Genomic DNA, 27,811 nt, shown 5'->3' on the forward strand with positions numbered 1-27,811 from the left:
CATGGTGGCTCATCATTTATCATGTAACTTGAGACTTGGAAGATCCAAAAATTAAACAATACAAAATTGAGGCTGGCAAAGGGTATTAGCATAGTTTTACTATCTAGTGTGATTGGGTTCATGATTTTAGTTCTTTTGCATGTTAGTGCAGAGATTTATGTTTTTCTGCCGAGATTGTCCAAAAAGGCTCATCATCCAGTGTCACATGGTTCTGATGTTTTCTTTTTCAGTTAGGATTCCTTGTAATTCTTAACACACTACTAAAACATTGGGATGAGTAAGAACAGGAGTTTCATTTCCTCAAAATTTCAGTGAAAATTGGTAGATTTTTCCAACATTTAACATTTGGAGAAGTTAGGGTCAATTTGGCTTTTGTGGTCTTTAAAAAAGAAGTGTGGAATTTAAAAAAAAAAAATCATACTCACCTAGGTGGATGCAGCATCAGTCCAATACTGCATCTGTCCCCTGCCATCTCTAAGACTGAGAACTGAGCAATCAAAAGACTAATGATCACTCAGTTCTCAGTTTTCAGTGAGCACAGAGCCAGTGACTGTCAGTCACCGGTTCTCTGCTCTGCCCCTCCAGCACTCACTGGAGCGCCAGGCTGTGGAGGGGGTAGGAGTGGCTGGCTCAGTCTCTCAGCCCTGGTTCACACTGATGCAACTTGTCATGCGATTTGACAATGATAAATCACATGACAAGTCTTACCCTATGATCGGCAATGGAACCTTTCTAATCGGTGCTATTAGTTAAGTCCTAATATCTGCCTGCTACATCATGGGCTTATCTCTATTATATATTTCTGACAGGCTTAGCGCTCTGCCAGAGGATACACTCCACACTGGAGTCTGTGAGAGAGAAGATTAGTACAGAGAGCAGCTATGTACCATCCCTCTCCTCTGCTGCCAATTCACAGACACCTTTGTATTTTGTAAATGAGTTAACACCATACAAAGGCTTCTGTGATTGAACAGGAGGAGGGGAGGGGCAGGCATTGTAGCTGCACTGTATCTACACTTGACCAGTGTTGGAGCTCCAGTTCTGGAAGCTACATTGCAGAAGCACAATAAACTTTTCAGATATAAATAATAGAGAGAAGCCCAGGAGGTGGCAGGCACCTCATTGGACGTAACTCATAGAGTTAAATTATATTTAATATCCCTGCACTATGTTCTGTGCCAAATATCAACACTAAATCAAGCAAAATGTGAAATCCCACCAACAATAAATTAATAAATACAATAAAAAAATTATTATGTGAAAAACCAGAATATGTAGAACTGCTTGCTGTTTAAAAGGACAAAACCTTCAAATACCACACTACTATAATTTAACAGCACTGCTCTTTGACATATATCACATTATTTATAAATTTCAGTTCATATGCTTAATAGTCCAACAAAGTGAAACAAGTGCAGTCCATAAAACAAAGTGCAACGGTGCAATAGCAATTTGGTGGTGCTATGCTCCCCTCCTTTGTTCCCATACTCACCAACTGGTGTTGACCCCTAAGTATTAAGAGTCAAATTGCACATGTGTGAGCAACTTTAACCCCTTCACACCTAAGGATAAAACAAATCTTAACGCCTAAGCACAATTTTGCAACGTTGACATGTGTTAGTAAAACCGTACATATCATCACAGCTACTTTGTACATCCAGATGAATTATACCTTGTTTTATTTCAGGACAAATTAGGCTTTCGTTTGGTGGTAAATGCTAATGGATATCTCCTGATTTTTTATTATTATCAAAGGAAAGTTGGCCCAAAATAGTAAAAAAAAATCATTTTTTTTTAAATTTAGTTGTGTGTTTCTTGTTACTACCATAACCTACCACCAAAGAACAACCCAAAATAAATTTTCCAGCTCTTGATGATTGCAACGATACCATATATGTGTATGTTATATGTTGTTTGTACCCATAGTACAGCCCAGAAAAAATAGTGCACATTTTGTTTTTTGTTCACCTAAAACACACTGACACTAACTGACACTAATACCAATTAAAAAAAAAAAAAATCCTGACCTTTGACCCTGACCTTTTGACCTTGACCTTTGACCCTGACCTTGACCCAAACACTTACCCTGGCACTGAACTAGATCAAAACTTGATCTAGGTATTTTTTCTTTATTTTTTCTTTTATTTTGTTATATTTTTATTTTCTTAACAAACATTTTTTCCCCTCTATGCCAGGAGTTAGAGAGATACAATGTATCTCTCTCCTCCATTCATAGAGAGAGGAAAAAACAGGGGGCAGGGCTGTACAGTGACTGATCACTGTGATAGCCAATAAGAGGCTATCACGGCGATCATGTGACCTGGAATCGGGAGTCCCGGGTCCCGATCGTTATAACGGGACCCGGGGCTCTCAGTGACACCCCAGTATTTGTGCTGGGAGCGTGCTGTGTGGCGCGCTCCCAGCACAAAGACAGGTACGCAAATACGCGGCCCCATGGAAAAAAGCTGAGTTCTGTGAGGCTGCATATTTGTGTTACATCAGCGTCAAGGAGTTAAACATGGGTTCTTCTCTCAATCGTTTCTCCAATTCACAGCAGGAATCACAGTTGATTTGTGGTATCTGCAATGTGCAATGAGGAACCAGCATGATCCACACTCCATGTAGATGAGTAGGGGTCATGTTTGGCAGGTGCTACACCCACCAACCATTAGAGGGCATATAACTCCTGCTGCGGCTGCAAAATGGGTATACCCCTGGCATCTGCAGCTAAAGGGAGTGCGGTTGGGACGGGAGAGGTAAAGACATATCTTAACTATGAGGGTTTACCACGCCCCAAACTGCAAATGTAAATGAACCCTTACTGTTCTGAGCCCTCTATAAAGCTGCTTTCACACTGATGGGCTGAGGTTTACCTACACCGAAAATCTGTGACTTTCCTGGGTTAGCTGTGCTTTGCCAAAAACTTCTATTATATCTTTCTTTATGCTTTATCTATCGTTATGCTTTCAGGAGTATTGGTGCTCTTTCAGAAAGTGCACTAAACCCGCAGGATATAATAGAAGTCTATGGCTAAGCACAGCAAACCCATAGGAAAGCTGCAGGTACACTGCACTGCACCTGCGGTGTGGGTAAACCGCAGCACATCATTGTGAAAGCAGCCCTGTCTTATTATGCCCAGTGTAAGGCTTCACACAGACCTGAAGATGTCTTCTTTCTTGCTGCTGGCACCACTCTGGAGACCGCTAGCCAGGATAAAAGGTGGAGTGCAGTTGGTATCACTCCACATGGAACAGGAGCCAGCACTACAGAGGAGGCATCACTTATGTAGCTCTTGGTCACTACTACAACTCCAATTTTACAAGTAGGCCCTCTGCATTGCACTCTGTTTGATACTCTGGGATGGTGGGTCAGCAAGCCCAATCCGTGATCTACCAATCACCTGGACGAGATCTACTGGTAGATTGCGATCTACTGGTTGCTGACCTCCGCTTTAGTGTATGCATTAACAGATTTTTCACAACAAAGCCTCATCCAGATCAGGTAAGAATCTGTAATATCTGGCAAAAAACCCCAACTCTGTTGCACTTGCCATATATGAAAGAGCTAAATAATTGATAGAACATAGATTTGATATTGTGTGTGCATTATTACTGTAATACCTACTGTACTGTATATTAAGTGGGGGGGACTACTGCTCAAAGGTGTCCATTTATGACACAGAGAATAGCTGCGATTTAGAGGATCGCAGCTATTCTCTGGTCATTCACAGTTTATGACACTCAGGAGATCAGCGGAAAACATGTTCAGCCCTTCACTGGAGATATGTGTTCTCCCTCCAGATTCTCCAGCCCAGAGCTGGAGAATCGGAGGGACTGCAAACTAAGCAGCGATAATTTACCTCTGTTTAGTAAACTGATCTCTTACTGTAATCTCGCGAGATTATAGTAAAATCAGCAGTTTTCCAGCGTTTGTAGACCGTTCTCCAGCGTTCGTAGACTGTTCTCCCTTCGTTCTGAGAACTGATCTACACCGCTTCATAAAAGGCATTCACAGGAGAACTGTGTTCTCTGAGAATTCCAGAGAACGGAGCAGCGATCTATTACCGCTGGTTCATAAACGGACACCTAAGTCTTCATTTTCACAATTTTTTTTTACAATGTTGTTTCTCTACATAAATATATCCCTTGTTTACAATACTGCAATAATGTTGTTGTCATGCTAGGAAACGTCTGACAAATGAAACATCTCAGCCGCAACTCGATGGACAGCTTAACTCTTCATCTTCTGCTTTTTAAAAGTATTTTCCAGGTATGAAGATAAGATTTTGAAGACCAGCTATTATCTGAATAAAGTTTTAAAGCAAATGTTGATTGAAGCCTATCTCTGGCCAATTTTTTTATGGGGGAAGGTTTAGGACCCATTGTTTTCCTAATTCAGGAGATTTATTCTCATTTCCTATCCAGGTGAAACCTTTGAGTCTCCATTTTGTAGAATAAGTCCTCATGCACACTGGATGTTTTGATAACGCGGGTAACGTTAGCTGTGTAAAGTCATGTTAAAAATGTGAGTTTTTCAGCTTTTTTTTAGCTTTTTTGCATTAGCGCTTAGCGGCATTTTGCCACGTTTTCCTGTGTTTTCCCGCGTTTTCCCGTTTTGCGTTTTTTAGCATTTAAAAAAATTTTTTTTTGGTAAAAAAAAGTCCAAAAACGCTGGTTTTGTGGCGATTTACCATGTTTTGCCACATTTTTCAGCGTTAGAGTGTTTTTTCAGCTAAAAAACTAGTCCTTGTTTTTTTTTTTCCAGCCAAAAAACATCCCAGCAGGGGCGGACTGACCATTTGGAAACTCAGGCACTGCCCAAGGGCCCGGGGTCAGTAGGGGGCCCCATGAGATGCCCCTGGTACCTTTTTCATAGGCTTTTTTGAGTTTGGGCAAGGACACAGGGGCCTCATGATCCCCTATTGCCCGAGGGCCCCATGAGTTGTCAGTTCGCCCCTGCATCCCAGCCAAAAAACGCTGATTACAGCCTATGTGTGCATGGACACATAGGATAACATGCTGGGGGGTTTACTAGCTGTAGGAAAAAATGTCAAAAGCCAAAAACAGCAGCTGTAAAAATGTCCAGTGTGCATGAGGACTAAAGGTCGATGATCCAATCATGACTTTGCCCCAAAACACTGCAAAGCAGTACAATAGTGTGAACAAGCACTGAGAAAACCAGTCCATTTCTGTTGTCTGTGCATTGTACCTTATTTGAACATGCAAAATACTAGGCAATAGGTCCATTGACGTCAGTTCCCTTCCACCTGCAGAAGAATCCCCTTACCATAGCTTGACCATTCATGTATAATGGCAGTAGCATGAGTGGTAAGTGCTCTTTTAGTACTTGTTTTGAATGTAAATATTTCAGTGTGCATAGTCCCTGTACATGGTCACTTTAGGTATACCAGCAGTTGTGTAGTGGAAGGATCTGGGTGAACACACAATGAAAGATTAGGAAAGGCCCAAACATTAATTTGGTAACTCATAAGAAGAAGGTATAAAGACAGTGTGGGGATAATGTACTAATTTGCTTAGAATCTCATGCACTTCTGCATAGAAATCAATAAGCCAGTGGAGGAACTAGCAGGGTCGCAAAAGTTGCTCTTGTGACCGGGCCCTGGAGTTTCTCTACTTTGGGGGGGCCAAGATCCCATATTGTGTCTCCCGAGTGTTGCTGGCTGCAGGGCTCTGAGGTCAGATTCTCTTGCAGGCAGGCCAGAGCCAGTACTGACCATCGTCCTCCTGCGCACAATTGGGAGAGGAGAGAGAGACAGCTGGCTCTGCTCCTCCTCCTATCCCTCCTTCTCCTCCTGTGTCTGCCTCACCCACTTCCTACCCACACTCTCTGGCACTGTCTTAGCAATGTGTGGGTGGGAAGTGGGTGAGGCAGACACAGGAGGAGAGGGCGGGTGGAGGAAGAGCAGAGCCAGGGACATTTGACTGAAGCTGCACAGCAGGAAGAGGAATGGTGCCAACAGCCCATTCATTCATCGAGGCATCTTGTGAGTAAAGCCACCTCATCCTGCCTCCCAGAACAATAATGTAAGAGGGGCTCTGATGTAAGGGGTGTTCTGTGGACTCTGATGTAAGGGGGACTTTGGTGAGCAGAGACCTCCTTACATCAGAGTTCCTCTTTACACCAGAGTTCACAGCATTCCCCCTTGCATCAGAGCCCCTCCTTAAATCAGAGTTCCTATTTACATTCCAGAGTCTATAGAGATCTCCCTTACAGTGTAAATGGAAATTCTCTGTAGGGGGGATATGCAGACTCTGATGGAGGTGGGTTCTTTGGACTCTGATGTAGGGGGCTCTGTGGACTCTGATGTAGGGGGGCTCTGCAGACTCTGATGATGGGATCTCCATGGACTTTGATGTAGGGGGGCTCTGCGGATTCTTATGTAGAGAGGCTCTGCAGACTCCGATGGTGGGGGGTTCTGCAGACTCTGATGTAGGGGGCCTCTGTGGATTCTTATGTAGGAAGGCTCTACAGACTCTGATGGTGGAGGGCTCTTCGGACTCTGATGTATGGGGGGCTCTGCAGACTCTGTTGTAGGGGGGGTCTGTGGACTTTTATATAGGAGGGCTCATGGATTTTGATGGTGGGAGGCTCTGCAGACTCTTATGTAGGGAGGCTCTGTGGGCTCTGATGGTGGGGGGCTTTGCGGGCTCTGATATAGGGGGGCTTTATGGATTCTTATGTAGGGTGGCTCTGCAAACTCTGATGGTCGGGGGCTCTCTGGACTCGGATGTAGGGGGGCTCTGTGGACTTTGATATAGGAGGGTTCTTCAGACTCTGATGGTGGGAGGCTCTTTGGACTCTGATGGTGGGGGTCTCTACAGACTCTGATGGTGGGGGGCTCTGCAGACTCTGATGGTGGGGGCCTCTGCGGACTCTGATGGTGGGGGCCTATGTGGACTTTGATGTAGGAAGGCTCTACTAACTCTGATGTAAGGGTTGCTCTAGAAACCTTGATTAAAGGGGAATTCTGGGAACATTGATATAAGTGGGGCTCTGGTTACCAGAGACTCCCTTATATCAGAGTTCCCCTTACACCAGAGTCTGCAGGGTTCCTTCTTACATTACAGTTCGCAGTGTTCCCCCTTAAATTAGAGTCCTAAGAGTTCTCCCTGACATCAGAGTCTGCAGAGTCATCTCTTACAGTGTAAGGGAACTCTGCGAGTTCAGATGTGAAGGGGAAACTGCAGATTTAAATGTATAGGAGAACTCTGCGGATTCTGATGTAAAGGGGGAACTCTGCAGATTCAAATGTGAAAGGGAACTCTGCAGATTCAGATGTGAAGGGGAACTCTGCAGATCCAGATGTAAAGAGGGAATTCTGTAGACTTTGATGCAAGGAGGGACTCTTGTGAATAAATCCATATGATTAGAAATGTTATTTATTCACAAAATATATGTATAGTGTATACTACAAAAAATTTGCCATGCGCCACTAAAATGTTTGGGTTTGGCTTGAAGAAAAGGTGGCAACCCTACCCAAGTGGTAGAAAGGGAGCCCACTGCAGAACATGTGGAATGGTACTGCTGCAGGACCGTAATAAAGGGACCACAATTGGAGTAGAGGCCCCTGGACTCAGAGGGAAGGGAGGGGGTTAGGGGGGCCCTTCATGGTTTCTTGCACTGGGGCCCTGAAGGTTCTAGTTATGCCTCTGCAATCAGCTTCCAGGTTTTATTTCCAAATCTTAATTGAACAAGCTGAGGTTAGAAGCTGATTAGATATCATGCACAGCTGCACCAGATTCTGAGTGACCCAGCTTTATGCAGGCCATAGATGGGTCGAAAATTGGCCGATTTTTAGGCTGAAAATAAAATCGGCCGATTTTCGGATCGTTAGTGGGTTAATAGGTTGGCTGTTTTTCGGTATTTTGGCAGATTTTTTTATTGGTAAAGTTGGAAAAAGATCAGCCGATTTTCGCGGCAATTGTGGGCAAATCGGCCGATCTTTTTACCGATAAAAAATCTGCGCATGAGCAGTGACCTGCAAGAGGAAGACAAAAAGAAGAAAGAAGAAGAAGAGGATGAAGAAGAAGAAGAGGAAGAAGAAGAAGATGAAGAAGAAGAAGGAGAGGAGGAAGAAGAAGAAGAGGATGAAGAAGAAGAGGAAGAAGAAGAAGAAGAAGAAGAAGAGGAAGAAGAAGAAGAGGAAGAAAAAGAAGAAGATGAAGAAGAAGAGAAGAAGAGGATGAAGAAGAAGAAGAGGATGAAGAAGAGGAGGATTAAGAAGATGAAGAAGAAGAAGAGGATGAAGAAGAAGAAGAATTCCAGTGTGGCAAAAAGTGTCCCTGCAGAGAGCTCCGCTATTTCTTTGACAGTTCTTTGACATTTATAGCGGTTGCAACATTGTATCTATTTGTTTCCGAATAAAAACATCTGTATCCGAAATGGATACAAATAGATACAATGTTGCAGCTGCTATAAATGTCAAAGACCTGTCAAAGAAATAGTGGAGCTCTCTGCAGGGACACTTTTTGCCGGCTGTAGACAGGATGAAAATCAGCCGATTTTTTTTACCATTCCTGGTAATGTCGGCCTCTTGAACGACCAATTTTTCTTTTTTTTAAGAAAAATCGGCCGGTTTTCTCCCCATCTATGGCCTGCATTAGTATGTACACCCCTGTAATCAGCTTTAGGAAGATGCAATACAATTGTTGTGTCATGACTGTGTACAACACACTCGGGTTGATTTGCTAAAATTGGAGAGTGCAAAATTTGGTGCAGCTCTGCATAGAAGCCAGTCATCTTCCATTTTTTTTGTCAAAGCTTAACTGAATGAGTTGAAGTCAGAAGCTGATTGGCTGCCATGCACAGATGCACCATGTTTTGCACTCTTCAATTTTAGTAAACCAACCCTATTGTCTTTTCCTTCCGTTCCTATGCAGATTAGAAATGTCAGCTTGATGCAATTTACCACCTTTTAACAGTGCGAATCCGCCACTGGAAGCAAGGAAAGAACAGTTGGACTGCTTAAATGAACACTATATGGAACTTTACATGTGTGAGCCAAAGTTTGCATTTTCTCTTGTAGATTGTACATAATATGGAATGTGATGAAAGAAATATGGGATCTGTTGCACTTTTCACAGAGTGGTCTGCTTTTCCTGAAGGTATCAATCCTGATAGCTATTTTATAATGTATCATCCTATCAATAAGCAGGTAAGTGAATGGCAGAAATATGGGTGTATGTTTTGCTGCATTCTGTCCCTTATTCTACACAATGGAAGGTACTCTGTGTGAATGTAAAAAGGATTTGATAATAAAGATTTTACATAGTTTGTGATAGTCTAGTTCTACAAGCTAACACCATTTAGGGCTATGTTACACAAAAAATTTTCAGTAGCTCAGTCATGCCACCAAAATAAATCACTAATTCAAGGAAAAAATGGCTCCAGACTGTGTAAGGTGCAGACTCCATGCACACTGGGTGTTTTGATAACGCTGGTAACGTTAGCTGTGTAAAGTCACTTTAAAAATGTGAGTTTTGTAGCTTTTTTTAGAGTTTTTGCATTAGCGGTTAGCAGTGTTTTTCCATGTTTGCATTTGTTTACAGAAAAAAAAATATTTTTTTGGTCAAACAAAGTCCAAAAACACCTGTTTGTGGTGTTTTACCACGTTATGCCACATTTTTCATGCACCGACCTGATATCTATCTACTACCCAAAACCACCCAAAACACACTCTCCGCTCCTCACAAGACCTCCTTCTCTCCAGTTCCCTGGTCTCCTCCTCCCATGCCCATCTCCCGGACTTCTCCAGGGCTTCCCCCATCCTCTGGAACTCACTAACCCAATCCATCAGACTGTCACCTTCCCTCCTCACCTTCAGGTGCACCCTGAAATCCCATCTCTTCAGAGAAGCCTACCCAGCCCTCACCTAATTTGCAGATCTCCACCGCTCTTCCCACCACTCCATCCCCCACAGCTATTTCCTCCTGTACCACTCTCCCCTCCCTCCTAGATTGTAAGCTCCAAGGAGCAGGGCCATCGAACCCCTCATGTGTTGTATTGTATTGTATTGTTACAGTACTGTCTCGTGTACTGTCTCCCATTATAATGTACAGCACTGAGCTGGCGCTATATAAATACTGTATAATAATAAAAATAATTTTTCAGCATTAGAGCGTTTTTACAGCTGAAAAACTCCTCTAAAAACCCACTAGTTCTGGGGTTTTTTTTCAGCCAAAAAACGTCCCTGCACAAAAATGTTGATTACAGTCTATGTGTGCATGGACACATAGGATAACATGCTGGGGAGTTTACTGGCTGTAGAGGAAAAGCGTCAAAAGCCAAGAACAGCCGCTGTAAAAACGTCCAGTGTGCAGGAGGATAGTTAAATGCTGTAGCAATTGCAACATGGGGAAATTATATGAGATGGATGATGCTACAAGCTTGATAGTGTTGGTTGCTGCAAGCATGCGACATGCTAGGAAATGATCATAAGGGCTTATGCACACAGGGCATTTGAAAAACTTTTCTGAACGCTGGAAACTGCTAGAAAACGTAGGTTAAAAATGTCACTTTAGCCGAGTTTACCTACCGTGTTTATGAGCGTTTGTGTTTAGAAGCGTTTTTCTTGTTCAAACATTTTTATTAACAAGAAAGAAAACTTTGACAACACAATCAGGGAGACTTAGTTGATATACAGTAGACATTGAAGAGGCAGTAGGACATTAAAGAAAAGTGAATGAGGATCACATTAAGAATGTCTATACAATTCTAGCAAAAGCAGGAATATAAAAGTCGGCAATAGATGACATTATCGTCCCAGCCAATCAAGGTAGCGTCTCCTATATACATTTAAGAAATAGGGAGAAGTTTGGAGGGGGATCAGACGGAGGAGGAAGGGAGGGTATGGGAAAAGGAACAACAACAATGACTCCATGAGCATTCAACAAGCTTACAGCGAGCTCTACGTGCCGCCTACGAAGGACCATTGACAGTATCCTAGGCGTACAGTACTGAAATCATGGGAGAAGGAGTGATTCATCAAAGTTAGGTGGGAGGAAGCGCTCTACCCAGGGGCTCCATATGTGTAAAAATTTAGGGATCGTGTCTAAAATTGTGGTTTCCACCTTCGCATGTATCATGGGTTGTGTTATTCTGGTTTTGACGGCAGCAACACTTAGGGTGGGGGATTTCCAGGATTTCGCTATGACCTGCTTAGCCGCTGTTGTAACTTGCATAAGGAGCTTGAATTGTGAGTTTGAGACGCCAGGGGGGCACTGATTAAGTAGGGCTGTTGTTGGATCAGGTCATAGAGTGATAGTGCTAAGTGTAGATATCATGGTGAAGATTTCATCCCAAAAGGCTCGGGCCACTGGGCATTCCCGCCACACATGGTAGTGTGTTCCTAAGTCTGTACAGCCTCTAAAACAGTTGGGCGAGTAATTAAGGGTAAATTTTGCGATTCTCGCTGGGACCAAGTACCAGCGGGTTAAAACTTTATAATTTGTTTCCAATGCTACAATGTTCTGTGAAGATGATTTCGTGTTAGACCAGATGTGGTCCCAATCAGATGGGTCGAGTTTCTTACCTAAATCCACTTCCCACTTATGGGTATACAAAGGGGGGGTCGTGGTAACCGAAGTAGTGAAGAGTGAATATAAGCAAGAAATAAGCCCATGTCTATGGGGGTCTTTGTAACACGTTCGTTCGAAGAAAGACATAGCATCCGGCCGATTAGTAGTTGTAGCGTAAGGAGCGTAAAAGTGTTGTAGCTGTAAGTATCTGAATATCTCGGAAGCTGGGAGGCCATGTGTTTCCTGTAGCGAGGCAAAGGATTTAAACGTATTCCTCTGCAGGAAATGATGCGTGCAGAGCAAATTAGAAGAGGACCAGGCTTTGAATAAAAGGGGCGTCTGCCAGGCCGGGGGAAAAGCTGGGTTTCGTAAAAACGAGAGCAGAGGATTATGTAGTGATTGGAGGGGATATCGGGTTTTCAGTTTATCCCATAAGGATAAAAAGTGAGAAGTGATGGGGTTGGTTATAGAATGGCGGTCTATAGGCCTCGACCAGAGTAAGTTAGCTGTAGATAGGGGGTCACATTCTGTTGATTCAAGTGCAACCCATTGAGGGATTTGAAAGGTTGCATGGTATTTGGGTAATTGGGCTAAATGCGCTGCTTGATAGTATTTGCTGATGTCAGGTAGGCCTAGGCCACCATTGAGCTTAGGACGGTATAGGGTGGAGCGAGGTATACGAGGACGAGTATTGCCCCATACATAGGAGAAAATGCGACGTTGTAATGTGCGGAGGTAGTGAGGAGGGACTGGAACTGGGAGGACTCTAAATAGATATAGAATTTTTGGGAGGATTGACATCTTGATAACTGCTATTCTGCCTAGCCATGCGAGGGGTAAGGAAGACCATTTAGTCAAGAGGGCAGAAAGATGGTTTAGCATCGGAAGATAGTTAGCTACGTAAAGGTCCGATAACTTAGGGGTCAGTTTAATACCCAAGAAAGGGATATGACAGAGCGACCAAGGGAATGGTAGAATCTGTTTTAGGTGCGTCAACTCTGAGTGGGGGAGAGAGATGTTGAGTGCTGTTGATTTATTTGGGTTTATTATCAAACCAGAGAGCGAGCCAAATGCCTTGAGGACCCGGAGTAGAGAAGGAGTGGAAGTCAATGGAGATGTAAGAAAAAGCAAGACGTCATCCGCAAAGAGACATAACTTATGATGCGTGCCTCCTATCTCAAGTCCCCTGATATCCGGGTTAGCTCTAATTAAGAGGGCCAGAGGCTCTATAGCCAGGGCAAAGAGCAGAGGGGACAGAGGGCAGCCTTGTCTCGTGCCTCTGGAGATCGGGAACTGAGCCGACCTGTGGCCCAGATACCTAATTCTGGCCAAGGGCTCTCGGTATAGCGAGAAGATCCAGGTTAAAAAATGTGGGCCAAAACCCCAACGACGCAATATATAGCTGAGGTATGGCCATGAGACTGTATCAAATGCTTTCTGGATATCTAGGGACAGGAAACAGGCAGGAATATTGCGAGACTTAGCTAAGTTAGCCAGAAGAGATGCACGTCTGATGTTATCTCCCGCTTGCCTAGTTGGGATAAAGCCCACTTGGTCATTATGAATTAGAGAGCCAATACATAGGTTAAGGCGTGAAGAGAGGATTTTAGCTAACAGTTTGACGTCAATGTTGAGGAGAGAGATTGGCCTATAATTGGACCACTGCGTATCGTCAGAATTCGGCTTTGGGATCATTGAAATGTTCGCTTGCAATGTATCATGGTTAAAAATTTGGCCAGACAGTAGTGCGTTAAAGGCATTAGTGAGGATAGGTGCAAGGAGATGAGCAAATTTTTTGTAATAAGTGGCCGAGAAGCCATCTGGTCCTGGGCGCTTACGTAGTTTTAAATTTTTAATAGCATCTAAGGTTTTGGCTAGGGAGATGGGTCGCTCGTGCCTCTAACTGGCACTCTGAAAGTTTCGGGAAGGAAATGGGGGTTAGAAGGGTATCTGCTTGTGTGGGGTCAAAAGGTGTAGAAGAGGAATAAAGTTGTGACAGGTGTTTATGGAAAATCTGTAGAATGTGTTCTGGGTTACTAGTGAGGTTGCCAGAAGAGGTGCGTATCTGGATAGGTCTAGTGAGCTGGTCAAGCCTACGAAGTGAGAGGGCGAGGAATGTATTGGGTTTATTCGCCTTGGTGTAATATTTGTGTCTAGATCTACGAAGCGAAAGTTCAGCTTGATCTGTGAGAAAAAGATCTAGAGCCAATCTAGATCGCTCCAGGGTTTCACGATTGGCAGGCGTAGGAACCGCCTGGAAGGCTTGATGGGAACGATCGTAGGTTTGCTCTAGTGTGAGACGTTGCTGCCTTTTGCTTTTATTTAGGAAGGATGCTTTGCTAATGCAAAACCCTCGCAAAACCGGTTTATGCGCTTCCCATAACAGGAGAGGAGAAATATCAGGCGATTGGTTAAGAGAAAAGTAATCTTTAAGGGCTGCTTCGATTTCTAAACAGTGAGCTGTGTTTGCAAGCAGGTTATCGTTAATAATCCAAGAGGGTTCAGCAGGGGATGGGGCCAGGGAGGTCAGGGACGTAAATACGGCGCAATGATCGGACCAAGGTATTGGAATTATTTCTGAAGTCAGGAGTCGGGGGGTAGAGGCGGTGGTAAGGAAAATATGATGTATCCTGGAGAATGACTGGTGGGGGTGAGAATAGAAGGTGTATTGGCGTTTCGCCGGGTTGAGTTCTCGCCATGTATCTATCAAGGAGTAACGATGCAGAATAGTTTGGAAAGTTTGTTTAGAGGACGGGGCAGGAGATGGTTGAGGGGATTTATCGAGGAAGGGATATACTACACTATTAGAGTCTCCGCTAACAATTAAAGTTCCGCGCTTATGGTGGTCTATAACCGAGAGTATGTGGGAAAGGAATGGTAAAGGGTCTTGGTTTGGGGCATAGTATGCAGCAATGGTGACATCTACATCCAGGAGTTGTCCTACTAACAGGAGGTAACGACCCTCCGGGTCTTTGATTTCGGTGCCTAGCGTAAAAGGTGTCGTGCGATGAAAGGCTATCAGTACCCCCCTGCGTTTGGTGGCGGCAGAGGCTGTATAGATCTGAGGATATCGAGGGCCAAAAAACTTAGGAGTGGAGTTGGGAGTGAAGTGAGTTTCCTGTAGACAAACCACATGAGCTTTAAGCGTAGCAAAGGTTCGGAAAGCCTTATTACGTTTCTGTGGAATATTGAGGCCCTGGACATTCAGGGTAAGGATATTTAATGAACCCATCGGAAAGCGCATAGTGGTAAGGATGACATGTGACTACCTCCCAAGGTGGAGCCTGACGGGGGATGAGGGCACTGTGGAGCGTGTTGTGCAAAGTCTTGAAGTCATGTTGGAAGGAGGGAGGAGGGGTACGATATGGGAGAGGTAACAGGAAAGAAGGGGCGTAAGAGGCCATTGAAGGCCTAAAAGATGGGTTCCCAGGGACACCCTGAATCAGGGTGGGCTAGGGAACAATAGTAGCCCAAGTGTTATTAAATAACCAATAACACAGGGGCTAGGTTGGAGTGTGCAGATACACGGTCCGTGAGGATGACAGCAACTTGATTGATAAAAAGTGGCAAGGTCCCGGTAGAAAACAAAAAAAAAACAAAAAAACAAAAAAAAAAACCAAACAAAAAAAAAAACAGAAAAAACAAAACAGGTACATAAAGGAAATACATAAATGATGATCACGCAATCCCAAACTCAGACGGCATTAGCAGTGTCAGTGAGACATCACAGGGGAAGGGGCGTAGCATCGCATGCCGCCAGAGCCTAGGCTCTCAAACAAACTAAACTAAAATGGGGCCCTGAGGGGGGAGCCGAACAATTCCCAGGTAATGCAGCAACCAGAATTTAACAAGTAGAGGAAGAGAGGATATCAACGGTATTAACCGCAATGACAGTAACGACAGCCCACGGGGTACACCGTTTGGTGTGTGTGGCTAAAATAATGTGGAAAGAAGAAGGATAAACATGAGATACTGTTCAGTCCATGGTATCTTGTGAAGATAGACCCGGAGATGAAAAGCGGCCCCGTTTGTGGAGGTTGAGTGGGCCTGCCGTGGCACGCGTGGGGAGGGACTTCCGTGGCGAGCAGGATGTGGACCTCCGCTTGGCGCTTTCTGAAGGTGTTGCTGAGGAATGGAGTTGTAAGATCCGCAGGGTGTCTAGTAGGTCTTCTGGAGTCTTGCAGGTGTAATCCCGGGATTGGAATCGGAATCGTACTGCAAAGGGGAAGCTCCACCTATACGGTATAGCGTGTTGTTGAAGTACTTGTAGGTAAGGTTTCATAGCCCTGCGCTTGGTGATTGTTGTGGGGCATAGATCCTGGAATAATTGGTATGAATGACCCTGGAACTGTAGAGATTCTGCGTTACGGGCAGCTTGTAGGAGTTGCTCCTTGGTGCGGAAAAAGTGGAGCTTGGCTATAAAGTCACGTGGTGGACCATCCGTGCGTCGTTGCACTAACGCCCGGTGTACTCTATCCAATTCTAATCTTTCGATTGGGATAGCTGGGGCAAGCTCTTGGAACAGAGCTGTTACTGTCGTTTGGAGGTCGACAATCGTTTCCGGAAGGCCACGGATGCGCAGATTTGAGCGTCGTGCCCCGTTTTCAAAGTCCTCCAGTCGTGTCAATAATGTTACGTTTTCGTCACGCAGGAGGTCAAGGTCATCCGTATGTGTCTGAAGCGTGGCATCAAGACCATCTACCCTCTGCTCTAGGTCCGCAGTGCGTTGCCCTAGTTCACGGATTTCCCTAGATAGCGTGGCAGTGATGCGGTCCGATGTTTGCTTCAAGGCTTTGTGTAGCATTTTTTCAAAGCGGGTCAACAGGTCAGGGGTTGCAAGGTCAGGCGTCAGGGTTTGTGCAGGGACATCTGTTTCAGTGTCAGACTCACCCTCAGACGTGTAGGGATGGCTGGGCTGCGGATCCTGTAGGGCTGCATATGTACCTGTCATCTTCTTGCCTCCATGTGCTGGGGCGGTGGCCATCTTTGTGGAGGCCTTTGCCATGGCCTCCTTGATTGATTTGGTAGAAGGGGGGACCTGGTGCCGGGGTGCCCCCTTAACCATTCTGCTTGTTAGTCAGGAGGGCTGTTATGAAGTTCTCAGCCCCCCTTTTCTCTCTCTCCTCTGCCCAGGGTTTAGTGTAGGCTGTGGTGGGCGGGCCTGTGCGGAGCTCGCCGTAGGGACACGTGTCCCATCGGATTTCTCCGACCTGCTACAGGGGATCCGCCGCAGACCAGGGCGGATCGGACCCTGGGAGGGTTGCTGTCGGGATCGGGTCCCCCTGGGATAGATTGCGGGCCGGGACCCGCTGCTTCGTGGCGCTGTCACCCGACGGGGAGACGGAGCCTCAATGGGACATGTCCGTCCCGCCGGCCACGCATGCGCACTCGTTTAGAAGCGATTTTAAAAGACAACCTTAAGAAACCCTCTCAAATGCCCAGAATGCACTAAAAAATAGTAAATAACTATTTCAGACATTTTGTGAGAAATAGAGAGAGCAGAAGCAGAGAGAGCACTACTTTCTGATGAGTGTTGCAACCAGGGGCGGACTGACAACTCATGGGGCCCCCGGGCAATAGGGGATCATGGGGCCCCTGTGTCCTTGCCCAAACTCAAAAAATCCTATGAAAAAGGTACCAGGGGTATCTCATGGGGCCACCTACTGACCCTGGGCCCTCGGGCAGTGCCCGAGTTTCCAAATGGTCAGTCCGCCCCTGGTTGCAACTGTAGCAAAAGTGGCTCATGACACATGCTTGGCATTGTGGGAGGAGCTACATAGTGCTGTAATACCTCCGGATGCATTCTGGAGTGCACACAACACTCCTTGTGCTTTTTTGCTGTGTTTTGATGTGTTCCAGTTCTGTGCAGAAATAATGCAGCACGTTCTACCATTTTTTCCTGCATGCGAAACCTGGAACAGACTGCACTGGTGTACTAGGTCCATTTGAATGCATGAAAAACACTGTGCATGCATTTTTGATGAAGAAAAAAGGCTCTGGACAGCATCTGGATAAGGACCAGCCCAAAAATGCATCTAAACGCAAAATCACATAAACGCATTTACACGCGTTTGGCGTTTGAAACACCAGTAAACTCTACTCCTGAATGCGATTTTTGTCCTTTAAAAAAATGCATGTAACCTCAACTGCCTGTAAACTACTGTAAACAACTACACCTTGTTCCAAATTATTATGCAAATGCTATTTTTCTCATTTACCTAAATAATTGATGTAAATAACAGTCAGCATAATTCTCATGTTATCAACTATTAAGAGTACAATTCACATTTTATTGAACAAACCTCCTAATGATAACAGGATTTTTTTAAAACATGAACTTCCAATGCACTGTTCCAAATTATTATGCACAGTAAGTTTCAAAACACTTTATAGGTTGTAAAGAACTGAAAATTGTCATTTTCTGTGTTTGCAGCATATTTACTGAAATCAAAAGCTATTTCAATCAATTTTTTAACAATATTTTAACTTTGTAAACATTTTAACAGGTCACGTTACATTTTAACATAGGACTCCTTATTTGATAGCAGCTTCACAAGTCTTGCATCCATTGAACTTGTGAGTTTTTGGACAATTTCTGCTTGAATTTTTTTTGCAAGATGTCAGAATAGCCTCCTAGAGCTGCTGTTTGGATGTAAACTGCTTCCCGCTCTCATAGATCTTTTGCTTGAGGATGCTCCAAAGTTTCTCAATAGGATTGAGGTCAGGGGAGGATGGAGGCCACACCATGACTTTCTCTCCTTTTATCCTCATAGCAGCCATTGATGCAGAGGTATTCTTTGCAGCATGAGATGGTACATTGTCATGCATGAAGATGATTTTATTACGGAGCATAGTTCTTCCTTCTGTACCAGGGAAGAAAGTGGTCAGTCATAAACTCCACATACTTTGCAGAGGTCATCTTTACACCTTCGGGGACCCTAAAGGGGCCGACCAGCTCTGTTCCCATGATTCCAGCCCAAAACATGACTCCACCACCTCCTTGCTGACGTCGCAGCCTTGTTGGAACAGGGTGGCCGTCCACCAACCATCCACTACTCCATCCATCTGGACCATCCAGGGTTGCACGGCATTTATCAGTGAACAAGACTGTTTGAAAATTAGTCTTCATGTATTTTTCTGCCCAATGCAGCCATTTCTGCTTGTGAGCATTGGTTAGTGGTGGCTGAATAGAAGGTTTATGCACAGTTTCAAGACTCTGGAGGACTCTACACCTTGATGTCCGTGGGACTCCAGAGGCACCAGCAGCTTCAAATATCTATTTGCTGCTATGTAATGGTATTTTAGCAGCTGCTCTCTTGATCCGATGCATGGATCTGGCAGAAATCTTCCTCAATGTGCCTTTATCTGCACAAACCCGTCTGTGCTCTGAATCAGCCACAAATCTCTTAACCTCCCTAGCGGTATGATTTTTTCATATTTTTGGTGCTGAAAGCGGTACCATTATTTTGCATTGAAATATGTAGTTTTTTTATTGTAGGCTGTAATTTTTAGGAATAACTCACTGAAATCTGTCGGAACAAGAATCTAAATCATACATTTAATTCAATAATATAATAAAACCAAAAACACTGAAATTTGAAATATAGCGCCAAGTTCGCACATCGCTGAGCAAAGTCGCAAAATTGTTTTCAGTGTCTGATGACGAATTTCTCCATGAATCATTATCACTCAATTCTGCAAGTGGTTCTGATTTACTATCGCTGTTCTCTAGCTGATCTAAACCCGCTTTTGACCTAAAGGGACACTTTTTGGACGCCATGGACTTTTCTAAGTTTCCAGGCAGAAAGAACAATCAAAATGCAGACGGGACAGGACAAAGCACTAGGGACAAAATGTATGTGAAATGGGTTGAAACAGCAATGTTTTACTATGTAAAATCTTTTTGAAAAAAATGACATTTTTTTTACATTTTCAAATTTCCCGCCGCCGGCGGCGGCACCCGTACGTCCCGACGTCACAGGGGCCGGAACACAGGAGGCGGATGCCGGCATCCACCGGAGGAGATGGCCGGGGATGCTGCAGGGGACACATCGTGGGAGCCAAGGACAAGGTAAGTGCTGCAGGGACTCCCTATGCAGCGCCGCATGGTAAGCCCGAGTGTAGCTCGGGGTTACTGCTTTTGGTACAGACATTTTACCCCGAGCTACACTCGGGAATACCATTAGGGAGGTTAATAGTGCGATGATCACGCTTACCTTTTTTGTGAAATATCTAATGTTTTCATACCTCGTCCAACGCATTGAACTATTTTACTCTTTTCGGCAGCAGAGAGATCCTTTTTCTTCCCCATATTGCTTGAAAATGGTGCTCTGCTTAATAATGTGGAACACCCTCCTTTAGTAGTTTTTCCTTAAATTGGGCTCACCGGCCAATCTAATTATCACAGGTTTCCGAGATTGTTTTCAGTGATCAAAAGAGCCCTGAGACACAATGCCATCCATGAGTTAAACTGAAAAACAAAATATTTAATCTTTGGGACACTTAAATAGAATTTGCATAATAATTTGGAACGCGGTGTATATGTACATGGACACATAGGAAAACATAAAGAAGAGTTCGGAGCTGCTGAAAAAAACGCTCATCTGCTCCAAAACTTCAGTTTAGCAGCTGCAGTGTACATGGGCCCTAAGTGTTTTAGGTTGTTGCTAACATTAGCACTCAAACAGAGAAGATCTGGGCATGACAGATTCTTGGTGAAGTTTGAAGGGAAGGCTAATCTAAATCTAAATAACTGGACAGTTATCCATCAGGGCTTATTAGGTCTAATTTGGCAAAAATCAGGTTGTCCATTAGAAGCAGATAACTTTTTGCCTTATTTTTGCATGATTGGGAGTAATGGCTGTGATTCCCATTTATAGTGAGGCACAAATGCTGGGGTTTGATAAGGGGGGGAGGAAATGTTTACGAACCTCATTAGGTTTTTTGCTGTACCTTCCCGTCAGAGAAATTTTCTTCACTTCGTGTCCCAGAGACACAGCAGGAAGTTAGAGGGGAATTCCTCCAAAGTGAGGGAATACCCCTCTTAGACAGTTTTCACTGTAACAGGTTTAACCATTAAAGATTTCTACATATCTCCTGTCTGTAGGACAAGTAAAATATATGGGATTTTCCATAATTTTTTGCACTCCAGACATAGGTCTTCAGGACCTATAATTAGGGTTAACACATTCTATCCAAAATAAACAGAAAAGTTTTACATACACTTTAAGAAAGGTCAAGCCTAAGATTAAGCTCAAGGGTGAATTTTGGTGGGACTGCATGGCCTTTAGGTAAAGGACAAGGTCTTTAATTTTTTTATGCAGTTTTGTTGTACATTTATAAGTGCCTAAGGTGAAAAGCATTACAGACTTCTTCTGTTCTGGACAGATATTTTACAATTTGTACCAAAATGTTTGTTAGTAAAAGAAATACAGGTGTACCTCGGTTTACGAATGCCTCGGTTAACCTAATTTTCGGTTTACGAATGAAAATCCATTAAAAATAATCAATAATAAAAATAGTGCAGCGCTTAGCAATATAAATCTCCTCTTAATGAAAAAGAAATATAAAAATCAGATTAATAACAATAATTATGATAGTCACAAATTAAAAATCACACATCAAATGGTGCAATAAGATGATCCAATCACTAGATCATAAAATGGAATAAATTAGATCATTAAATGGAATGTATCCCCAATCCCACTCACTAATGTGAATAGTGGGTATTAAATCCGTATTACAAGTGAAAAGAGTCTGTGTATAGGATAATGGTGCTCCACTCCATGCGGTAAAATAATTGTAAGTGATCACACAATACACTTCAAGTGATGGTGAGTGACAATCCTCCTGTGGCTAAATTGCACCCTCACCTCCACTCTGCAGCCCAGAAGGACCTACACGCCTTTAAGATCACTCAGGATCTTGATCCACAATTTGGCAGATATCACCAGTTGCTGTGCTATGGACCTCTCATCCGGTAAGGTAAGTACAGGATAAACTGGCTCTTTATCTCAGCAGGATAAACCTCAGGGTGGGCCCTATACAGGTGGTCTCAGTGGTCATTAAAAATAATGCCTCGGTTTACAAATTTTTTACAAATTTTCTTCGCAAAATGAAGTATATGTCGGTTCTGATTTTTGCAATTGCTGGCTTTTTTTTCTTCACTATAGCTCACAAAATTAGCTGTCACTTTCCCTTGAGCTAAAGGATACTTTGTTTCTTTCTTCTCGGAAACAAACTAAAAGGAAACATTGTTTCTTTTAACTCGGGGAAATAAACTAAAAGGAAACTCTTTCTTTTAGCTGGGGGGAAAGTGACAGCTGATTCTCTGAGCTATAGTGAAGAAAAAAAAAGTGGTAATTACATTTAGAAACTGGCACTGACCTATAGTGACAGTGACTTTTTTTAAACTTTTTTTCTGACCTCCAGAACGGATTAATTGGTTTTCGATGCATTCCTATGGAAAACTACATTTCGGTTTAGAAATTTTTCGCAATACAAAATGTCCCAGAGAATGCATTAAATTCGTAAACCGAGGTACACTTGTATGCTGTGATGTGTCAGGATTTGATACCAGCCTTTGTAGAGGTTGCAACCAGCTCCTGCAGAAATGTGAACATTTCCTTGATTGCTGTCAGTTTCTATATTATGAAATTGATGGCTCAGTAAGACCATGGAGCTGACCCCTTGGGGGTGCAAAGTTCAGCTGATAAACAAGCTGATCTGTAGTTTGCTAACATCTTAAAGTCAACCTGTTGATTTACCAAATCTATGAAACAGAAATCCGTTTCAGATTACAGACTCCCACACTTGCCCTATAGGTTACATTCACAAAGATGGTTAAGGTTGCTTTCCCCTGCTTTCTGTACCTCCATATTGTCCCATTGCCATGAAGGGAGGACTTGTCAAGTTTGAAATGTACAAAATACAGTGTCCTAGACACCAAGGATCCCTTGTGTTGATGTTGGTCTCTGCTGTTTTTTTCCAACACATTTCCACTGTTAACTCTTGGTGACAGTTTGTTAGGTTTAACAAGTCAACTTTCTTTTTTTTTCTAAATAAGGGGATAAGCAACAAATGAAATGGATGTAGAAGGGGTACAATATATGCTGAAAGTCTAGATCAATCCCTAAATAAGCACTTTTAATGCTTTAGTTTCTCCCCTGCATACATACCCCAAACTTCAATTTTATAATGCAAAAGTACTTGCCAAATTTTTACTTACAACTGTATCTATACAATTTTGAATTGGCCGCAGTTTGGTCCATACCAATACTACACAAAAACACAATGGGGGAGATTTACTAAATCTGAAGCACTCAGAGTTGGGTGCAGCTGTGCATGGTAGCTAATCATTTTCTAACTTCAGCTTGTTCAAGTAGGCTCCATGCACACTGAGTGTTTTGATAATGCTGGTAATGTTAGCTGTGTATGCTAAAAACGTGCGTTTTTCAGCTTTTTTTAGCATTTTTGCATTAGTGTTTAATGGTGTTTTGCCGCGATTAGCGGCGTTTTCCCGTATTTGCATTTTTAGCGTTATTTTAAAAAAAATATTTTTTTTGTCCAAAAACGCTGGTTTGCGGCGTTTTACTGCATTAGAGCATTTTTTACAGCTAAATAACTTCTAGAAACCCACTAGTCCTGGGTTTTTTTTCCAGCCAAAAAACATTGATTACAGTCTATGTGTGCATGGACACATAGGATAACATGCTGGGGAGTTTACTGGCTGTAGAAAAAAAAGTCAAAAGCCAAAAACAGCTGTAAAAAGGTCAAGTGTGTATGAGGACTAAAGCTTTGACAATGAAACCTGGAGAGCTGCTCCAGTTTTAGTAAATCCCCCCAATATAATTATTCTTAAACATAAATTATGGCTATAAAATTCTATCTATATTCAACTCTTGTTTTGTGTAGGAAACTGCTATAATCTAGAGACATGTGCTTAGTTATAATCCTGTTAACCACTTACTTTCCCACATATGAAGCCTGTTCTGGCAATTTTCCCCAAAATGGTAAATGTCCCATAAACTCTTGATTGGTACCAATCCCATGCAGCTTAGTGTAAAAGATGTTGGCTTGGCAATACAATTGTAAGATATATGATACTATTATGTACAGCTGGATTTTACTATCAATATATACTATGCATTTTTATGATGCATTATTATTATAATATACAGTATAGTATGTTAAAACTGTAAATACTAAAATTCTATTAACTACTTGTCTGTTAAACACAGTATTTGTTTCTTTTGCTTTGTAGATCATGTTGCAGGCCTCTGCAGTTCAACAAGTTTATAATACTTATACTTCATTAAATAACCTTGAAGAGAAGCACACATATAATGTCACCATTAAATCCATGAAAGATGGCAATACTTTAAGTGTTAGATCATTTTTAACAAGTAGGTATACACACACACCAAAAGATGTCATAACATGTTATCTTGGTTTATTATACTTTATATGCTCTCAGCGGAACTGTACTTGGAGAATGGTTACATCATAAGAAGTAAAAAAAAATGTTTTTGCAATTTCTTTATATTGAGTAAGCAGTGTAAGGGGGGTAGAGGCAAAGCAATGGTTTAAAATGGTTGTTGCATATAGATTTGTTCATTAAATTACAGCAAAGTTTATAGCAGTGTTAGAAGAAATGGTAACCCCTACCCAAATTATATTTAGTTTGCTAAACTGATGTGGTATTGTAAATATTTAAAATTTTTTATAAAAGATTTTTTCAGCATATTTCATTGGTTGTTGCATCTTGGTGCTGCTTATCTCCTGCATCCTGTTTGCAGGAACATTTAACATTGTGTTGAAACCATTCAAAGTACCTGTTAGAGGTTTGTGTGACAGGGTGACATCAGGGGCGTATTCACCACAAGGCAAACAAGGCTTTTGCCTAGGGCAGCATTTTTTTAGGGGGGCAGCACTGCCCCTGGAAAAAGGGACTTATGTGGCACGGGGATCAGGTGGGATCCAAAAGAGGCTGCTGGCTGCTTGATGGTGTATGCAGAGCCCAGTTTTCACTCCTGGGTATGTCCAGAGCCGTGAAGGTGAGTGTCTTTCTCTCTTTCACCGAGGGTGTGTGTGTGTGTTAGTGGAAGGCTCTCTCGGGTGGGGGGCTGGTGTAGGTCGGTGTCAGGCTCTATCCGCTGGGTGGGGATGGGCATCCGATTTTTGTGTTGCCTAGAGCAGCTCAAAACCTAAATACACCACTGGGTGACATTACGAACAGAGGCAGAGCATGGACTTGGGATATAGTATAAAGTTACACATATTGCTTTTTTTTTTACTAATTCAATCTGAAAAAAAAAGGATTAAAATTACCAAAAAGAAATGTTAATTTTAGATATGCGTAGAACTACCCCTTTAGGAGTTGCTGAGTTTTTGGGTCCCCTATAGTTCTGCATAGCCAGGCAACATGCATTTTCACACAGACCTGCATCCAGGAGTCAGTAACCAGTCCTTAAGCTTTGATTTTGAATTTTTATTAGGGAAATTTCAACTTGGATGGGGTTAGGGGTGTCCATGGAACATTAACTGAGGACAACTTCCTGGCAACTATAAACAAGTTCATGGTAAAGTGTTCTCTTCTAGGAGAGCTCTTCAGCCTCTCCTGGTGTACCACACCAGATGCTAGATAAATCTTGTTTTTCCTCAGTTGTCTGGAGGAATCCCTGGGCAAGAGGATCCAGCGGCTGCTGCTTGAAAGGGTTAACAGTCCCAGATATGAAGATAGTCAGGTTCCCCAACAGAATTCTCCTTCCCCTATTTGGTGCAGGGGGGGCAGGATTACTCACTCAGTCCTTCTCCTGTGCTGCTGGTGGGTCGATGGCTTCTACCAGGCCTTTTAGCTGGGCAGCTCCTACCCTGCTGCGCAGGTGGTCCTCTCTTTGAGGGCCGGTGAGGGTCTGCGTTTTCTTCCTTCCAAGCTCCCAGCCTGTAGGTAGACTCCATCCTACTGGGGCCCCTCTCAGGCTCCTACATTTCTGTCTCTCTCACATCTTCCACCCAAACTCTCCTGCAAATTAGCAGGCTCTCTCACTTTTAAGGGTTGTCCTGGCCTTTTGCCAAGCCTCCTGTTGGGGATTGGCCAGGATCCCTCAAAAGTGCAGATCAGCCACTCCTCAGATCCACTAACTGCTTCTAGACCTTTTTCCAAATTTCTAGAGCAGGGGGAAATACCAGTGGGCTGGTCTGTAGAGCCTCCCAGCTTTGACCCGATTTGGACCCCTGCTAGCTATCACACCCAGGCTGCTACTCAGCCCTAGCTGACAATTGAGGTCTAGCTCCCCCTAGCTGACTAGGAGGGTGCTACATATGATTAGAGCACTGGATGAGTAGTTTGTAGGAAAAAAAGAAATGTAGCACATGACTTAGTTTATGAAAACACCTTCATGTGTGATGTGAATTCTGCACTATTCATTGGATCTCCATGCTTTACTGATTTCACAGTTCTCAGTTTTGTGTAAGAAAACCATGTCATAGTTTTGGCTGACCATCTGTCCTAAGACAGTTGAAGGTTCTAATGAGTTACTAATTTCTATTTTTGGTAGGCACTGGCTTTCTATATCTGTGAATTTTTTGTGCTGTACAATGTAGGAGTGCTGGACTTTATGGAGATGCGTTATAATGTAATGAATGGTTTGTGGTCCTAGAGGCTACTCACCAGCAACTGTGGGGTCTTGCTGGACCCCCAGAGGAATTTACTAAAGTTTTGGAAAGATGGCAGTGCCCCAGAATCATGTTGGCTATTGCAAAATAAAATCTTTTAAAGGACTATACAAGCTTGTGTGGAGTAACACCCGTGACTGAGCACCCTCCCACAAAGGATGCATTAAAAAGATGAGTTTAATCTGCATTATGAAAATTTCATCATTTGGAGATGACTGTGGCAGCTGAGTAGAACTAGGAATATGGGAGAGAATATCTCACTAATGACATTCCCATTCAACTTGCTAGCATTTACATGAAGTTTTTTATTGAGTTATATGCACATATGCAAATCACTGTTATGATTAATGACCCGATAAAATTAAATAAACCTTCTCTATATGTACATGTCCTATTAAAATACCACTCAAGAAATCACATTTCCCATTAAAGTATTTTTGGGTCTATTTGTTTTTCTTTTCATAGACACATTTTCTGTTTCTGACATTGGGATTGTTGTGACAAGCACCTCCGTGTCCTTCTCATGGAGCAAAGTCCATGATGACATAACTGTTTCCATCGTGATGAACAATTCTTCTGGAAATTTGTTGAAGAAACGTGACTTTTATGAATGGAGCACATTGATGCCTGGACGTCTTTACGCCTTTGTATTTACTTTAAAACAACAATATTTAGGATTTATTACTGTCACCCAGAAAATTGACATTCCAATTATAACAGGTATTTAAGTTTCTCATGAAATTCAATTTTTTTTATCATATCATCCCAGTAATTCTTTTGTGTTAAAATCCTAAACAAAAAGAGTCTATCATAAAAAGCTATTCATAAACTCATATTGAAATAGATGTGAACATTATCATAACCTAATGATATTTGAGAGATTTAAAAATATTTTACTAACTGTTGTACAACTAAGTGATGAAGGACAAATAATAACTGCAGTGTCCTTCAGTAGGATCAATAGACTGGAGCAGTGTTGCCAACCCCCCGAAGTGAAATTTACTGCCAGGACGCCCAAAATTTACAAACAGCGCCAATTTCTTACTGACAAAGATCGTGAGAACTCTGATGTAAGGGGGAATGCTGCGGACTCTGGTGTAAAGGGAGACTCTGATGTAGGGGGTCTCTGGTCACCTGAGCCCTCCCTTACACAAGAGTCAACAGAACTCCCCTTTACATCACAGTCCATAGAGACCCCCTTTGCATCACAGTCCACAAAGTTCTCCATTTCATCAAAGTCCAGAGTTCCTCTTTATATCAGTCTACGCAGGGTTCCCCCTTCAAGTGCACTGACAATAAAGACTCTGATATAGGGGTGAACTCTGAGGACACTGATTTAAAGGAGAACACTGGATACTCTGATGTGGGGGGGAGGGGACTCTAGAGACCACAGACCACCTTCCGCAAACTTAGCACCATTCCTCTGCATCTCTATAGCACCACTTCTCTGCATCTCTATAGCATCACTCCTCTGCATTCCTAATAGCACCATTCCTCTCTCTGCATTCCACCATTCCCAATCTTAATAGCACTACTCCTCTGCATTCCATTTTCCCAATAGCACCACTCCTCTTTCTGCATTCCCCCATTGCCAATAG

General features: G+C 43.0%; 1 protein-coding gene across 1 annotated transcript in view; it reads left to right on the forward strand.

The window, feature by feature from the left end:
• LOC149471971 (uncharacterized) overlaps positions 1–27,811 on the forward strand; it is a 45,246-nt gene that overhangs the window by 4,283 nt on the left and 13,152 nt on the right. Inside the window, exons 2-5 of the mRNA XM_089652694.1 lie at positions 4,184–4,269; positions 9,047–9,175; positions 23,800–23,941; positions 26,679–26,933. Coding sequence (XP_089508820.1) covers positions 4,198–4,269; positions 9,047–9,175; positions 23,800–23,941; positions 26,679–26,933 — 598 coding nt within the window. The 5' untranslated portion in view covers positions 4,184–4,197. The remainder of the gene's footprint in view (positions 1–4,183; positions 4,270–9,046; positions 9,176–23,799; positions 23,942–26,678; positions 26,934–27,811) is intronic.

This window comes from Staurois parvus, unplaced genomic scaffold (genome assembly GCF_062004578.1).
Source record: "Staurois parvus isolate SC_StPar_1 unplaced genomic scaffold, SC_StPar_1.0 ptg000025l, whole genome shotgun sequence".
Classification (NCBI taxonomy): Eukaryota; Metazoa; Chordata; class Amphibia; order Anura; family Ranidae; genus Staurois; species Staurois parvus.